The sequence below is a fragment of the Mangifera indica genome, chromosome 9 (genome assembly GCF_011075055.1).
Source record: "Mangifera indica cultivar Alphonso chromosome 9, CATAS_Mindica_2.1, whole genome shotgun sequence".
Lineage (NCBI taxonomy): Eukaryota > Viridiplantae > Streptophyta > Magnoliopsida > Sapindales > Anacardiaceae > Mangifera > Mangifera indica.
In genome coordinates this window covers 10,738,770-10,757,451 of record NC_058145.1, presented here as the reverse complement: position 1 = coordinate 10,757,451, position 18,682 = coordinate 10,738,770, and the positions used below count along the sequence as shown (strand labels likewise).

Here is an 18,682-nt window from a genome sequence, read left to right as displayed (position 1 = left end):
GTACCCTTGAAAGATTATTAAATAGAAAGTAGTAATATGCTTGGTTAAACTAACATCCTTTTATGTTAAAATATATATTTTTTTCTTTTGTGTTTTTTCAAATATTCCCCATGTCATATTGTCAAATTATAAAAATTAATTAAATTGTTTTTCCTAGTTGTTATCTTAATGTTCATTTATAATTTTTTTTTAAATATACTTCATGTAACATGTAATATTTTTGTTTTAAAAGTTTAATAAATAAAATAAAATTATAACTAAATTAAAATTATTATAATAATTTTTTAATACCTAAAAATAAAAATGATAACCAAATTACATCTTATATTATTTATCATATCATTATTAAAAATTATTATAATTTTTTATTAGATACAAACCCAACAATATAATGCTAATAATAAATAAAAAATTACCATAAATCAAAGACCCCCTTCAAATATCTCTGTGAGAATGAGAAGTTGTGTTAACTTATTTTTAATTATATCTTAATTTATATCAACTTCTAGACTTCTAAATTTTTTCTTGGTGCAACATCGCCTGCCATGTCATCATCATCAAATAATAGAGGAAAAATAACCTGAACTCAACTCATTTCAAGTTACCAATATTCCCTGAGAAAACAATTCTAACAAACGGATTTTCTGTACACATAACCATGTGTGTATATATAACTCAAATCTAAACCTTTTCTCTGAAAGTTTTAATATTATACTAATTTTGCAAACCTTTTAAGGTTTATTATCCTGTTATTTTATGGGTTATGAAATTATCGATCAGATGCTACCTTCTGATACAAGATGCATGAATGAATCAACCAGAGTAGCAAACATAAGCAACACAAGTTAATTTGCGAAATGAGAAGTCCATAGATAAATTTTCTTTTGCATTCACTTGACCAGGCAAAAAGACTGCAATCCAAACCACTAAATCTATACCGGGTATCAAGATGATCAAGGTAAAAGTGAAACAAATATAGAATAAAGTGGAAATTTAACCACTAAAACTCTATACAACCTCTCAGCCTCTCCAACATGTCCATTTTCAATGAAGTGCATACTCTTCATTTATTGCAAAAACCTAATACAAATTTTTTTTTTTTTTCCTTTTTGTCCAGTGGGAAAACAGAGCAAGCATCTCTATGTGAAGGAAAGAAATCGATACCAAGGTTATCTTCTTTATGTTCATTGCTGGTTGTTGCCTAACGTTTTCGACAAACCACCAAACACCTCAGTGTAACATATGGGGCAAGCCTGAGAAAATAAAAATCCAGTCAGCCACTTCTCATACACCAAAAGAAGTATTTTTCTAAATATGGCTTGAAATTGTCAATTTGCTTACCTTATTAATGCTCAGCCATCTGGCCCCACAACTGGCATGGTACACATGCTTGCACGGTAAAGTGATGCGCCTTTCACCTCGTTTGTACTCCATCTGGCAAATTACACACCTATTTCCAACATGACAGATTTAGTTTAGATTTTCAGGTTTGACACACTGGTGAAGAAATTAAGGATAAAAAACTAGGTCAAGATAATAATAAGGCTCATAGTTGATATGATTTATGAGATGGAAGATAGATGAAAGGCTTCAATGTGTGAGAATCGAAACAGCTACTGCATCTTTTTGATACTTAGGCTAGCAAAAATAAAGAGCGTGTATGATTAGATTTAGGTGTTACTCTAGATTACAATCAAAAACAATGTTGAGCCTAATTCAACCTAAAGACCTGTGTCTCAAATTATCTAATATACTAGGCTGGGCTAATGTTCACAAAACCAGAAACAATGATATATAAATAATTACAAGAAACCATCATCCCACTCCAGTTTCACACACCTAAGGATATACTAAATAGATGGAAAAAAAAATGCCAGTCATTGTCAGAGATACAGATAAATAGAGTAGTTATGCCAGAATGGGAGAATCTACTATTACATTAGACATTAAATTACTAGATACAGTTGAACCCATGAATTTTTCACAAGGTTATGGTGGCAACTGAGTAGATTCGTTTATTAAAAAGTATACCTGATAATAGAATCAAGGACAAAGGTAGATTATGCATCCATGTCACAAAATATCTGATAACTAACAACTAGTAACAAATTATCACAAAACTCTATTAAGGCTTCTCAAATACTACAAAACTCTTCCTCTAGTAGCATAAATCAACTCTATGTTTCCCGAAATGATAACAGATCCATTTCAAAGATTTTTTTTTTTTTGGGTTATCAACATTATCAACAAACACAATTCCTATAACCCAAAAAGTGAGACATATAGCAGAACTCTATTTAATTGTTACATTATAACATCTAAGGGATCTGGATCTCAGTAGAATTAGATGGTAGTGAATAAGATAGTGGTAGACCATGCAATGTAGATAAAATAAACGGAAACATGAAATAGGTAGATTGAACCTTGAGCAACACAATTACAACAACGGTTGCAAGAGAAGAGATGGATTCAATTACAATTTAACAAAACAAAGAGAATAAACCTGGATGGTACCTTTCATTTCTTGATTTCTTCCTAGAAAATAACCCACACTTGTATTTTGAGATTGGAAGCATTGCTATTAGATCTTGAGAAAGACCACGATTTTGACTCCCCACAGTCTCACCTAACTCAAGTAATTCCTGATCATGAATGATTTAGTCACCAATAATTATCAAAAACAAAAGTAAAAAACTGAATTTAACTTTTCAATATTCAACTTTTCAGAAGTGCCAGATGTTCACATACCAGAGACAACTGGAGCAACTTTAATCACTAGAAAGCAGTCATTACAAAAGGGAGAAGAAATATATAAAACTTGAGGATTTTCTCACCGTAAACAAAGTAGTTCATTTGAAATTAATTAGAGCATTCATTTACAAGACCAAATCAGAATTGAAAGATGAACAATCATATCAAATTCATAAGCCACATGATCAACACACAACAATGTTCTATCATTTAACCAAAACTAACATCTCCATGGGAACTATAACCACTGTGTTTATATTAGCTCTAGTCACACTGCACAGAGAAAACCAATGAAATTAACCTTTACCCAGACAATTAGTCAAGGTTCTGTCAAGTAAATTGGGGAAATCGGCACTCGCATACACAGCTTCATTGACATCCATCAGAGTTATATTATCAGGAATCTCATGTGTATATTCAAACATACTGTTTAACTTCTTAAACATATCATAGGATCTTTTCTCTTTTTTCTTTTTTCTTTTTTCTTAAGAAGCCATTGTTCTAAAGGAAAGTGTTCAGGTACCAAATTAGTTAAAGCATCAACTTCCTGCAGCAATCAAGACCTATAAATGACCGACCAGCATGACTAATAGAGCTTTAAGCAAGCAATAAGTCACTTAAGTAGGCAACATTAAGCCCAAGTTACCAAGTCAAATTATAGCATAATTCCAACCACAATGCAATTGGGAAAATTACAGCAAACAATTTTTCTTTCCTAAAGATTAATGATATTCACTATACCGAGAAACATCATCTTCACTTTAGGACAACTGAACAGGCAGACAGTGTAAAACCATGGATGCAAGGATGGGCAAAATATTAATGTGTTCAACATGGTCAGGAAAAATTTAAAATGCAAAATTGCTAAGTAAATGCCTAGTAAGGAAGAAAGAAGAGAGAATATAAAGCTCCAACCTCATAAGTCATGTTGTCAGGATCTATACCATCTTGCCAAACAGCCTACATCAATCACAGATGAAGATATATTATTCTATGACCACTGAAATCTACTATGAACTATGACAAGTGTGTATAACTAAATTTAAATTATTTCATAAACAATACATATATTGAAAGATCAATACCATAGAATATCATAAAAATATGTATTAAGGACCAATTGAACACTAGGGATTAAAGGAATAATTATAGAATTTAACAGTTGACAACTATAGTGATTGATTGCAGAAGGCACATTAAGATGCAGATGTCTCCTTGAGCCCAGGGACAATGAAAGGTTTATGACTAAGGTAAGTTGCAAAAATGTAGAAAGTGGTTAGCTGCACCTTTAACAACTATATTTATATCAGCATTGGAAATATCATGGAATGAAAGGAAGAAAAGCAAAGAAAAGCATATCATCTATGCATGTGAGCGTGTGTAACTTTTCTCTGTGTGTGTGTGCGTAAGAGAGAGAGAGAGAAAGAGAAAGAGAGGAGACATCTGAAGCTATTCATAAATGTAGTTCATGCATGTAAAGCTGACTTGCATTGGGACCATTAACAAGACACATACCTGATAATCGTGTGTGTTCTGATGTCTCCGTGGACCTGACAAGGAAGGATCATGAGGGAAACTTACGCACATCCCAAATAAGCATTATTATTGAAAATAAATTGTTATCATCAAATAAAACTGGAAATAGAGCTGAAGTCAAACTCAAATAAAAACAACCTTAAATTCACCGACAATATTGGCAGAATGAATTCCTTTTCAGAGGTCAGACTTTCCAATGATAGATAAAGAAAATAGAGATCATCAATAATAGAAATGAATCAACAATATCACAATATTCTAAAGAGAAAGATTTCATAATAACTGGATTTTATGCACTGCATTTCTGAACCAGGGGATGTCCAGTATATTCAATGTCCCTTCAAGCATGATTAGTCAGGAATGATTATTTTTAGGTTTTCCTTCTTGACTGGAAGGCTCTTTTCTAATGATATGTTGAGGTATGTTAATAAAGTGGAAAGAAATTATGGAATGAGGCTTACTAGTTGGCCTTTCTTTCTAGCCTGCCATGGTATTTTGTTATAAGAAGAAGTCCTTAACATGTTGCGAATCATGAATGGATCCCCATTGTTTCGATCTTTCATTCATTCCACATGAATTTTATTTATTCTATTCTTTATATGGCATAGAGTAATAGAATTTTACATGGGACCACCTCATTAAGCGATGGCAATAATAAGTCAACATCTTTCATTTTCTGATCCATTCAATTTCTAATCATCATCATTGTCATAATATACCCATATAAACAACTTAAACCATCTATCTTGAAATTAACACCACAACAGAGCTCAAAACTTACATTCAATAGGGTTCTCACGAGTAGTAGTGTTTCTATTCCTTTCCCTTCCTGTATTTACAGCTGCATTTTGTTCATTATTCATTGTGTTCTCTGATGGCCTTCTGTAATCATCAATCTGCGATTCATGATAATTGACCTCATACGGATGACCATAATTGAAATATGAGGTACTCCCAGATTCAGATAACCCAAACTTGTACAGATTCGTATTCATTGATGGGTAAACACTTTCCTGCATATAAAAGAGGAACCAATAAAAGAGAAATTCCTTAGACAAACCAATTTATGTAACCTTAGCATTGACTTTCAAACATTTATCACAGACTCATTTGTCACAAGTTACAGACAGACACATCATTGTAAATAGAGGATTAAACAACTAAAGTTATTCATTCAATGAACACAACTTCCCTGCACATCTACATTAAGCGAATACAATAAGAAGATATGACTCAGACAACCCAATATCTATTTACAACCCCTAATTTGCATATTTGGATATAACAATCGAAATCATATAAAACATCATAAAATCCTGCCACCACAGTCAAGAAAAATTTCATTGATTATCAGAGAAAAGATACCTGAACATGTGAAGCGCCATCAAAAATGAAATTCACATGTTCGTATGTAAGCCCTTCAAAGTATTCCATAAAGCTTCCAGCACTGTTATAAGGGTAGCTGGTGTTATAGTAATGAACCTCAACATGTGGATTCCAACTCATTTTTAATCTACTAATCTGTAGAACGAAGCAACCAAAATATATCAAAACTAACAAGCATAAGAAATACCAAATCAACGGTTATTAATATCGGAAATACACTTGCGGTACACCTTTAAATGGTAAAAACCTGATCTTGAAACAAAATTTATGAATTGTGACTCTCTCCAAACACAAGTTAACGCATCAAGATATAGGCTTTCGGTAAGCTTCTAACCTGCAAAAGAAGTAAAAATAAAAAAAAAATCTATTCAAAGTCAGAGTTTCCATTCCACAAATAGTGCTTCCACATAGATATTACAGCATTATAAAATCACAAGGCAATTTGATATCTTCTGTTTGGATGCAAAGAAATGCAAGAGAAAAAAGAAAAGGAAAAAAAAAAATTAAAACACTAAAGTTTGATTTAACAAAGCTCAGCCTTCCTTATTCCAGAATCCACCGCAACAGAAAACTTATCTTCTGTTTGTTTCTCGAGAAAATAAAGAAGAACAAAAACAAAACAAAACAAAACAAAACACTCAATTTTGATTTAGTTGAGCTAACCAATTAGCACTTTAGAATCCTGAAACACAGTCACTGTTTAGTTGCCAAGAAAAAGCACGAAAGTAAAAGAAAACGAAAAAGCTCAAAACAAGCATAAGAGTTCACCTCACCATCAGAGAACTACAGAAATCATCGAAAACGACGAAAAAAGAAAGGTAATGTGAGATTTTCTAGGGAAACAAACAGAGAAAGAAGAGTAGAAATAGTAGTAGAAGCAGAAGTACCTAGAAAATGGTAAAGAGAAAATTAGAAGGAGAAAATGTGAATCTCGTGTTCCTCAAGAGGAAGGAAAGATTTTCTCGGGAAAATGTGAAGGAAAGAGAAGTAACAACAATGGATCAGGGAATTTATAATTATACATTTATAGAAATAGTGAATTTTGATTAATTATAAATAAAATAAAGAAAATTAAAAAAGAGAGATTCTTTGGAAAATTAATAATAAAGAGAGAACCGACATAGATCGCTTTCTTTCTTTTATTGCTTTTTTTTTAAATATTTTTTTATTTTTTTACTGTGAGAGAGTGGCGCCTTTTTCAGTGGTTTCATCAGGAACACGCGAACTCCGTTGGATGGGAGATGATCTCCTGTGCCGCGCGGTAAGATAATGTAAATTATTATCGCGTTTTCCCTTTGAACACATATTAGACCTGTTATTCCTACTACCTCTAAGGTTTTCAAAATGTCTTTCATATCTCTCCTGTCTGTCATATTTGATTAAGAAAAACATTTTTAGGGTACTAGTGTCAGTTTTTCAAATATAGATACCTTAAATTTTTTACTTTAAACCTGAGGGGTTACAAGTTAATTCAAAAATAGAAAAGACCAAAGAACTTATTCCCACCCAAGTTGTTGTCCATTTTCAACCTTTATCCATGGGGTTTTAAAAATCTAAATATTCACTTATCATCTAATTACCGTTAAATTTTTCAATTAATTATAAGAGTAAAAAATTATTTTATCTTTGACATTAAAATAAATAAAATTACTTCTCATTTCCTCCCTTATTTTAAAAAACTATCAATTTTCTCTCTCTCAAAAGTTTAAAAAATTATATTTTCTCCCTAGGTTTTATTTTTTCAAATTCAACGTCCATTCCGGGAAGGTAATTGACTAGCCTTTCAACCCCTTCCTCCTCGTTGGTTTCCCAACATGAAAACTGTCAAAATCTAATTAAAAACAACTAAATAAAATCACATGAATCTGTTTATCATCTAGTCATCTGTGCATCTGTTGGACGAAGCACAAACAACAGCATCATGTTTGTGTGTCATCTGACCAATGCACAGATCTGTGTGACATCATTTATCCTTTTCGATCAAATTTATGGTGCTATTCACATTAAAAAATCACCTAGAAAAAAGATGATTAGACCTTCCCAAAATGCTCTTTGAATTTGGGAAAATCAAATATTAAGGGAAAAAATAAAAGTTTTCAAACTTTTGGATAAGAGAGAAATTGTTAATTTTTTTAAAACTAAAAGAAATAATAAGAAATAATTTTATTTATTTTAATATTTATGATAAAATGATGTGTTTTTTTCTTTATAACTAATTGTAAAATTTAATGAAAATTGGATAATGGGTGAGTATTTAGGTTTTTGAAACCCCGTGGGTGGATGTTAGATATGGACTTAAACTTGGGTCGAACAAGTCCTTTGGCCAATAGAAAATCGTTTGGAAGTGGAATGGCGTGGTGGCATGGCATGCAAAGTGCGGGTGAGCTCCTTGAGTGATTGTAGGTGACCAAATGAAAGCTCTTGTCAGTAGTGTGGGACCCTTGCAAATAAATCGAATGAATTACATCAAATTTTTTTATTAAATAATTTATTTATTTTTCATCCACACTCTCAACAGAAAAAATAAATAAATTGTATAATAAATTGATTAATATAGAATAACGAAAGATTATGCTACGCTGTTGATTATTTTGATTTCCTCATCCTCTTGCTAAACAAAATTAAAAACTAGAACTACTGGGAATGTCAATGACTAGCCAACCATATGATTTTTTTTTTAAATAAATTAGTTATTTTTATATTTACAATAATATTGAATGCATTCTTTTTTTTTTAATCCAAATAATCTGTCTATATTAATTAAATGGATAAATTTTAGGCATAAATCACTATAATATAACAAAGGTTCGGACTCAAATTTTTTCTTTAAAAATTTTTGTGTTTTACTAATTTTACTCCCTCCTTGATCTTAGCAAGGTAAATGACATAAATTTTCTAGAAGGATAAACCGGAATAATGAATTGGTGTAAAAGTGAGACCAACCAGGATCACCAAAGCTCAACAAAATGATGAATAGGTAGAAAGTTGGAGAAGCGAAAAGCGACGAAATGGGGCCAAGTAATACAAGTAGTTGAAGTCCTGGTGAGAAAATGTGGGCATGTGAACATAGGTGGAAAAGAGATCACCAAAACCATCTAAAGGGAAGTTGGGTGTCAGTTGAAATTGGTTGAAAAAGTAAATAAATATATATATAATATGTAAAATTATATACATAATAATAATATATCGTTATGTGATTAGATATTAATTTATTTTTAATTTACAATAATTTTGTGAAAACTAGAGTAATCTTACTTTAGGAATGACAATGAAAGCACTTCATCATAGAGAAAGAGAGAATAAAAAATATGATTTGGGATTGGCTGGCCTTCTTCTAATCTAATGTTATGCTTAAACAACATTATTATATTAATGGGCCCAGTTAGTCATTTATTCTTGTTTTAAAGTAAGCTACTTTGGGGTATGACCATGATAAATTACTAATCTTAGTGTGACATTTTAATCAAATTTAAATGTGGTGCAAGTTAAAGATTATATGAGAAGTGGAGATAAAAGTTGCTAAAGTATAATGACATGTCATGCTTAGTTTGAGTAAAAGACTACAAAAACTAGCACTTGAAATTTAAGAGAGAATATGTTTAATTAATACCCAATAATTCATCTTTAATAATGTCCTTTGTTTTCATGGACTTTGAGCTATTTGCTAATATTAAGTCATTAACATTCTTTATATATAAAGTTTACACCTTCACAATTCATTTATCTAGAGTTAACATTTACGTTCTACAAACTTCTATTGGAGAAATTTATACGAAGTACATTTGGTTTCCCTTCATTTCTCATAACTACTCTATGCAGTTAATGAATAGTTAAAAAATGAAGTTATGATTCGTAACCCACAAGTTTTTCAGTTTTCATCACTAATGATAAGATTTTTTAAGCTCCATAAAAAAGGTCTCCATGTGAACGATTTTGAAAGAACACGTAAACTATTTCTATTGTAAAATTGGATCACTTAAAAGATACAATATTGAAAAGAAGATTTTGTATATTTTCTACAACAAATAACGACGGAAGGTTAGTGTTAATATTTCTCATATAATAAAATTTGTTTTTATCTTATATATATTTTTTTCAATACATAGATAAAAACTTAATTTTATGTCTAACATTTGGTATCACAGCTTGTATAACCTTTGTGTTATTTTGGTATTGACTTTGCTTGTAATTCATAAAAATCTGAATTTTTTTTCAGAAATAGAAAATTTTCTTTAAGCCTTTTAAGCTTGAAATTATTGTTTAGATGAATTGGAGATGAAAAATTGAGAATTTTGATATATATATATATAATTAAATCTAAATTATTGATTTGAAATTGAGAATATTTTTCATTTGAGTTTTAGGATTCCAATCTCAGGCATAATATGGTGACAACCACAAAAGTGTCATTCGGGACAAACTTCTCAAAGAATCCAAACAAAATGCTATAAAGAGGAGTAAAAAAATATAATAAAGTAGACCCACATAAAAAGGTGTTTTGGCATCCCCATAAATAATGTAGTCCAATCATTTAAGGTGCCGACGCCATGGCAAAAGCAATCACAGCTCTCACACTGAAAAGGCCAAACCCTGTCAGCCATGTGGTGACAATTTGACAAAGAAGCAAAGCCCAAGCCACACCAAACATGAACATGAAGATTAGCACGAAAAATGCTCAATGAGAATCAATTCAAACAAAACCTAGCGTGCAAGCCAGGACAAATCATCACTCCCCACATCCCCTTTTGTCTCTACAATTTCTTTTTCTTTTTTCTTTAATTTTTCCCACAAGTACACTCTGTTTTGCGGCTAAGCCTACTGTTTGCTTCCCCAAAACTTGCCCACATTTCTTTCTTGGGATTTGCTACTGCCTAATACTTCTGATTACTACATGGGGAGCGCCAGGAGATATTTTACGTTTGTTATGAATTTAGCTAAATCAAACCCCCATGTATAATTCCACTTTTAAACAAGACCATAGGGCTATTTCTCATCCAAATTTTGATGTATTTTTAAAGTAATATCTATAAAATTTAAAAAAACTCAAAAATCTTATCCATAGGTTAACTAAAATTAAACCTTTTTTTATTAGAGATAAAAATAAAATCTTTATTTTATTAATAATATTTTAAAAATATAAAATTTACTATATTTTCCTACTTAAGTTCTAAAAACTAGTAATTTTGTCCATATTTAAAGTTTATTAATTTTAAAAAGTCACTTCCCCCCTCCCCCCAAATCTAGGGTTTTTTTCCCTCCAGTCATCATATTCGACGTCGACGACCTCCCCTCTAAACTCTAAAACGTTGGCTAGCACTTTCCCTCTCTAGATCTTCGACGAAGAGATCTAGAGAAGAGAGATCTTCATACTTTATTGTGCTTTGGCCAATATTTTAGTGTGGAGATGGGAGATTGTAGACGCCAAAGATAGTGGTTGAAGAGGTAAAAGAAAAAACCTTATTTTTTTGGGGGAGGGGCGGTGTGAATTGAATTGAACTTGAGTCAAAATGTGTTCATCTTAGTTCAACTTTTATTCAACTCAAATTAGTGTCACTCTTAATTTTGGCTAAACGAACTCAAAGAGAATTTAAATCGGACTATTTTTTATTTGAGTTGAACTTGAGCTACAATTCAATGGACTAAATTTGTTTCGTATCCACTTTTAAAATAATTATCAAAATGACACCGTTGTTTTATGAATGAATTATGAATCCAATTTAAACTAAATCATATTTAATTCAAATACATAGAACACGACCTACCTTATATTTTTATGTACCAAAATCTTATGTTGTTATTTCAGGAAGTTAATTTGGAAGTGGGTCCTTGACATTATTGTCACCTATTAATTTGTTAATTGACTTATAATCTTAATCGTATTCTCCATATGGGTCCATGACAATTTTTTCATTTTTTGTTTTATTTGAGAAGTACTTTCATCCAACAGCTTTGAAATGATCAACTTACTTACATGGGCTGTGACATTTCCCTTAAGGCTCATAAATGAGTGGCCCATTCAAAGTCAGGCAAACCAATTAATATTTTTAGTCAGGCCAACTCATAAATGATTCTCGCAGGCTCCATCTCCTATGTTAGTAACAGTTTCATTATCCTAGCTTACCAAAGAGATTTCCATTATCTCAGTATATTTGTTTGATTTTGCCACTGTTTAAATTTTAACCATAGGGTACACAAGGGTTGTGAAAGGGAAGGTTCATCTTTGTTCTTATCTTCACTCAAGTACTCACATTTCAATAGTTTACTTGCGAAATTTCCCCGTGCTAAATATTGGAATTTGAGATTTTTAGTTCGAAATAAGATTCAGTTTATCAATGTGGTACTTTTTTTTTGGTTCAATTTTTTCTTGGTTGTTACTATAAATATGAATATTTTAGACTTGTATTTGATTGATTACAGGACTTTACAATAGAGTTTGTGTATTTGTTTGCAGGCTTCAGTTCACTTGATAAGGTCGGTTCACACAAATCTATCTAGAACAAAGGAGGAGCCTCCCAATAGGCTTGCAGTTGTGTCTGCTTCTCTAGGGTTAATATCTCTTATCATTGGGGAATTAGGTTCCTTAACAAATCCCTTGTTTCTTTTTGAGTTGTGTCTGCAATAGAGAACTTTGAAGCATATTGTTGATTGTGAACTCTGCGCATAATCTTGTTCTTTGTATTATCCTCTTGCATTTTACAACTATTTTTAAGGCCAAAGGACTATTTCCCACATAAGTTTTGATGTGTTCTTAAAATCATACTTATGAGTTAATGAAGATTAAAATTTTCTGTTAGAGATAGGGGCAAAATCGTTATTTTACTAATAATATTAAAATATATAAAATTATTTATATTTTCCCCCCAAGTTTTAAAAAGTAACAATTTCATCTCTATCTAAAGTTTTTTAACTTTGAAAAATCACATTTTTCTATCAAAACCTTGGAGTTTTTTTCTTCACCCCTTCGGCCACCATCTTCGGCATCAACAACCTCCTCTTTTTATCTTAAACCTGTGGGTAACGCATGGGAAGTGATTTGGAGCAGATCTCTTCGTCTTAGACAAAAGATCTGCTCCAAATTGCTTCTCCTACATCGATCTTTGGTTTAGGGTAGAGAGGGAAGGTCGTCAATGCTAAAGATAATGGTCAGAGAGGTGAAAAAAAAAATTTAGGGGGAGGGGGAATATAACTTTGCAAAGTTAAAAAAACTTTTAGTAGAGGTGAAGTGGTTAATTTTTAAAATTTTTGGGGAAAATTTAATAAATTTATATTTTTTAATATTATTAGTAAAATAACGATTTTATTTATGTTTTTAACAAAAAAAAATTTAACGACAGTTAATCCATAGGTGGGACTATGGGTTTTTCAAACCCCTTGGATGTGACTTTATAAACATATCAAAACTTGGGTAGGAAATAGTCGTTTGGCCTCATTTTAATGGCTTAGTTGATTGGGGAATTGACAAAATAAACTGTCTTATGGTAGAGCCTATTCATAATAATTCTTAGATTGCCTCATATAGTTGTGTAGTTTAGATTTATTGCTCTAATTATCTTTTTTTAATGACATTAAATTTAACGGTAGTAAATAATTATTTAATAAAATTATGTATACTTATTTTGAGTATATAAATAGATACATACTTTTGTGTGTCATCATATGATTAATTGATTTTGAATTAAAGACAAAGTAATATCTAATTATGTAATGACACACATAAGTGTATACGTATTTATGTATCCAAAATAGGTATATATAGTATTGCTCATAGTTATTTGGCCTTAGGTTAACCACCAAGTTCCAACAATACTACAATACCATATCCATCAATAGGGACTCATTCGTGTCAAACCTAAAAAACATAACAACTATTGGATCAATCTTTTTTATTGATCTAATTAGTTGCTTAAACCTTTTTTTTATCTAGGCATTGTTCATAAAGGCATGGTACAAGGGAAATAAAATTTCACGTAAAAGGAGAATACTTAAAATTATCAACTGAACCACAAGGAACTTTTAGTGACAAAACCTATAGCTCTGTTGTATTAGTTTTAAGTTTTAGAAACTGTCAAGGTGCCTTCTAGTATCTTGGTTACATTTTGCTCATAGACTTAAGCATGACTTATTTTTCAATTGTTGTATTTAATTTGTGTGCTTGTATTTAACATTTGTTTACACATTATTTGTATTTCATATTTAACCCCCTATGATCATACACGAAATCATTTTCGTGTGATTATACTAAGACCTAATTGTGAAGAAGGGAAATATAACTTTTCAAATATAAGTTCTTATAACACATGCAATTTAACCTTTTTATGGTTTTATAGGCTCAAATTGAAGAGTTACATTCCCAAAGAAAGAGTGATGAGAGGTTAAAAGAAGTTATACCTAAATTGGGATAAGAACGACCTAGTTGTGTGCTATTGATGGGGAAAGATATTACACCAACTAACTTGAAAGGAAAATGACCATCAAAGGATGCCTATAAACTTCCAGAGGAGTGCATTGAATTCATAAAATCAACATTGGAGAAAGAAGTGGAAAAGAAGTTAAAAACGGAAAAGGCAATAGTTGCTCAAATGACAGAAGAATTGGAAATTGAGAAGGAAAAATGGCTAAAGAAAATAATGAAATGAAAGAAAAGGTGGAAGCTGAAAAAGCAACAATGGCATAATAGATTTATCAATGCTTGGGAAGCAAATAACACAAGTTAACCTAGATATAAATGTAGATGCACTTGGTTTGTTGATTGTAGGGTTTAGTTCAGTTCAAGGTGCTTTAAGTGCACGAAACAATGAAAAGTAATTATGTTATTATTATTATTTTTTAAATTAGCATAATTTATCTTATAGAATAATATGATAAGCTTGTTTGACAATTATTTAGACATTTTTTTATAAATTTTTTCCAATTGTAAATTGACTTGTAAATACTAATGAAAAGTTGTAATGTAGTTATATTTTTCCTCGATTTTGTTAATTGTTGTAGTGTCATTTGACCATAGTTATGTATGAGTTGTTAGTTTAGATATAAAATGAATTGTAGTCTTATATTATAATATTATGATAAATCTTAATTGCTATTATCTTGTTTTATTACATGTGAGCATACAGTAGTCTATTAATTTATATCCTAATAATTGGTTAAATAATTATTTTATTGACCTTTTTTCTTCTTTTTTGTTTAAGAATGGTGATCGATGATGGTAAAAAGAAGAGTGGGCATTTTATGATTATTGAGGAGGCTTGTGATTTAGACGCCTTTTGAGAATGTCTTTCATCAAAGACATAAATTCTCTTTTTAGATTATGATGAGATGTGTTAAAATTGTTTATGTTAACTACTTATTATATAAATTTGAATTACTTGACTTTGAATTAAAAATTGTTTTATTATAGTACATGACTTTGTTTTTTATTCTTCTATTTCTTATTCGATTACCTATTTTAATATCTTATGGTCATTTATCATCTATTTAAAATAGGGCAAAAGAAAACATAAACAAAACAAAACCATTGCATTATGTACATAAATCATTATATTAAATACATACAATTGATGCAATAACAAATATACAATTGATGCAATAACAAATTTACAATTGTTGTTTTAACCATTAAAACTGTTATCTTTACAGTATTACAAATAGTTGTATTAACTAAATAGTTGTTATTTAAGAATCACACAATCTGTTATGTAAAATATTTAAAACAGTTGTCTTAACTAAATAGTTGTTGTTTAAAAATAACACTATCCGTTAATTAAAATAGTTTATAATAAATAATCGCCTAATGTCCTTGATAATCGTTGTTTTAGCTAAATAGTCGTTGCTTGAAAATGATACAATTTGTTGTTTAAAATAACTTATAACTATCACCTAATGTTCTTAATAATTGTTGCCTTTAGTAATCGAAATTATTCCATTAGGGATTAAACAAACCATTAGCTTAGATCATGTCAAAACCGTTGCATTTGGATGCAACAGTTATTTTTACCATTGGTTAATCAAATATAAACTATTACCTATTATCTAATGTAGCAGAGATATTTGTAATGGTTGTGATTTCGTTGCTTAAAGTCTAAAGTCTTATGAGCATTCTTATAAAAATTGTGTGTGTATATTTAAACAAATGGATAGCAAAAATAAAATGATGAGAGTTGGCAAAATCACCTTTTTTGAATTATAAAAAATATAAATTAGGTAATTAAAGGCAACGACTAACTTGGTGAATTTGATTGGAATGGCAGTTTCTCTTCATCAGTTTTCTTCATTTCTATGTAACTGTTATAAGCAGTTAATGAAGCATTTAATAAAGTTTTGAGTGGTCTATAATTCACTCCTATTCTTCAGTTGCACCCTTAATAGGAAGACGTATACATTAAGTTTCAGGAGAGGTTCCTAAGTTGAACGAATTTTGACACACATAGACCATACGTATTATAAATATAGATTGTTGGGAAGATCTTTTATTCAAAGGACGAATTATACTTCAAACTGAACTTGCAAATTATTGATTTTTATTCTATTATGCGTAATTTTGTATAAGTACATAGATATAAGACTTGATTTAAGTCTAATATTTGGTGTCAAAACATTATATGGATATCTGCCTTGTCTTGGTGCTCAATTTGTATGAAATTCATGAAAATCTGAATTCTTTCTTTAGTATGAGAAATTTAAATTTAGACATTTTAGCTTGAAATGATTGTTTAGATGAACTGGAAATGAAAAACTGAGAAAATGACATATTAAATGTTGAAATTGGAGTTTTGTAAGTTGATTTAGAGTCTGATTTACATTTGGAGGTTGACTGACTTGGAACAAGACCTCATTGGAGGTTAAGAATGACCTTTTAGCCAACATGTCAACTGCTTTTGATTGTTAGACATGTTGTTTTCTCCTAGTAATTAAATATAGTTAATTTGATTCAAACGACATGTCATTTGCATTTGGTTATTGCGATTGACATGTCATACTATTTTTGTGTGTTTGATCTTAGAAATCTTATGAAACTCAGCCAAGGATGAGCATTATTCAGCTAGTAGCTCTTTTAGAATTTTTGTATAAGGTCGCACACCTCTCCCAAATAATGCCAAGACAAATTCTTCCAAAATAGTTCCTACCTTAGAAAGTTCACTATTGAACTATTCTAAGTAGGCTTTCAAGGTTTCACCATTCTCATGCTAAATATTCCCAAGATGACTTATAAGAATTATAGAGCGTTTAGTCTCTTGGAACTATCACATGAATAAGACATTCAATTGCTTCCATGATGTGATTAAACCAGAGGGTAAATTTTTTAATCCTCTCTTCTTTCTTCCCGTAAGTGTGATTGTTAAGCACCGACATTGGGTAAGGTCAAAGATGTGGTAAAGCTCCATTAGTTCATTGAAAGCATCTAAATGATCTTGAGTATCTCTAGTTCCATTGAAGAGATTGATAGATGACATCTTAAATCCTTTTGATAAAGGTGCATAACAAACCTACAAAAAGAATGCAGTATGGCCTTTGGCTCATTCTCTTGAGTAGCTAAGTATTCCAAAGCTCATTTGATAAAAGATAAAGGGGATATCCTCTAAATGCCTTGGGCGAGCACGACAGATAGTCAAGTAATCCCTTAGCTCAAATCTTTGAGCTTGTTCATCAAGGCGAGCTATTATGTCAAATACTAACCTTAATTCTTCATAAGATGAATGAACAAATCCCTTAGGGAGTGAGTGAGTTTTCTTTTGTATGTTGATGGTTGACATTCTTGTCATGACGCTTACGATTATTTTACTCTTGGGAGATATCTTTGGGTGATGGATTAAGATCCACATGATATGGAGAGGATCCACCATGGTTGATTTTGCCCTAGAATAAGTTATTTTTAGTAAGTTGGGGATTTCCCATACATGTGAAATGTCATGTACATCGATTAACCTCATCAAGTTGTGTTGTACCATCATAGGTCAACATCATCATCCCATGAGTTCAAGTTTGCACTTTGAACATCTACACTATGATGAGGCACGATAGGTCCTTTACGTGAGTTATAACTACACATTAGACAAGGGACAAACCCTTCGCTATAGAGGGTGCTTGTCATCTTCCCTTTGAGAGTGATAAAGAATTAGTTCAAGAAGCATGGGAGTTCTTTTGAGTTACTTGTAGCAGAACAAGTGTCTTTAGGGATGTCACTGGAGTAGCATTGTCAAGTCATTGCATGACTATTGGGATTACACCAATTAAACTTGTTAGATCAACAAGTGCTCTAAAGTCAATCATCAAGGCTAAATTTAATCCAAGAGTTCCCATCAAACTGCTTCAAATATTTTTCTTTGAAGTGGACTTGAACCTTTATACTTTATTAGCACAACATTTTTTAGTCTCGTTAATCTATCTTGTAGATCTAGCAAAAGGGTAGGTGGATTGGGTATAAGTCGAGTATAAACAAGTATAAGTAAAACATGTGCAGATAAAAAATAAATTGATTTATATTAGTAAAATTTTTTTTGAAACTATACCTAGCTCTATTAGTACAGGCGAACCCGTGGATTATACTCTAATATTGATTTTTTATTTATCTCTTTGTTCTTGTTATTCTAATGCAATTATTTGTAGAAAAACTTATCTTTTCACAAGTGAATTAATCGATAAAGTATAGAAAAAACAACAATCTTTCAATATTTGTTGTGGTTTTATCTTATCAAGTACTCTATAGAGAGAATAAGTCTTCCATGGATGAATGAAAATCCACCTCCGATTATAAGTCTATCTACTATATTTTCTAAGAATTTGAGCACTAGGCACAAAAAGAAATATGTCTTAGGAATGGAAATCTACAACAAAGTGTTTGGGGTTCACATTCTTCAAATTATGTTTCAACACAATAAAGTTTCTCATTAAGTGCTCTTAAAATTCAAGAAAATGAAAGGTGAATTTATATGAATGAAAGAGTTTATTTTTTAATTTGTTTTGTGGTGGCTTGGTGTGTGGAGCATTTTTCATTATATAATATTATTAGTTG

General features: G+C 30.9%; 1 protein-coding gene across 6 annotated transcripts; it reads right to left on the bottom strand.

Moving 5' to 3' along the window:
- Positions 1-869: 869 nt before the first annotated feature.
- Positions 870-6,712, bottom strand: LOC123226199 (E3 ubiquitin-protein ligase BIG BROTHER-like). Of its 6 annotated transcripts, none has more exons than XM_044650722.1 (9): positions 6,561-6,712; positions 5,904-6,007; positions 5,653-5,808; positions 5,069-5,300; positions 4,267-4,301; positions 3,667-3,711; positions 2,515-2,642; positions 1,342-1,450; positions 870-1,253 (listed from the first exon to the last, which is right to left on the bottom strand). In XM_044650722.1, exons 3-9 carry the CDS (start codon positions 5,791-5,793, stop codon positions 1,185-1,187), a joined length of 759 nt encoding a protein of 252 aa, XP_044506657.1. In that variant the 5' UTR covers positions 5,794-5,808; positions 5,904-6,007; positions 6,561-6,712; the 3' UTR covers positions 870-1,184. The 6 variants fall into 6 exon arrangements, with proteins under 6 accessions (XP_044506657.1, XP_044506661.1, XP_044506659.1 ...); XM_044650726.1 differs by having other exon boundaries at positions 5,921-6,007; XM_044650724.1 differs by having other exon boundaries at positions 6,442-6,689.
- Between the last annotated feature and the right edge of the window lie 11,970 nt (positions 6,713-18,682).

Coding starts and splice junctions, on each gene's coding strand:
- LOC123226199 (XM_044650722.1), bottom strand. CDS start 5,793: ATGAGTTGGAATCCACATGTTGAGGTTCATTACTATAACACCAGCTAC. Junction 5,301..5,652: donor ATGGCGCTTCACATGTTCAG/GTATCTTTTCTC, acceptor TTTTATATGCAG/GAAAGTGTTTACCCATCAAT. Junction 1,451..2,514: donor AAGAAATCAAGAAATGAAAG/GTACCATCCAGG, acceptor TGTTGGAAATAG/GTGTGTAATTTGCCAGATGG.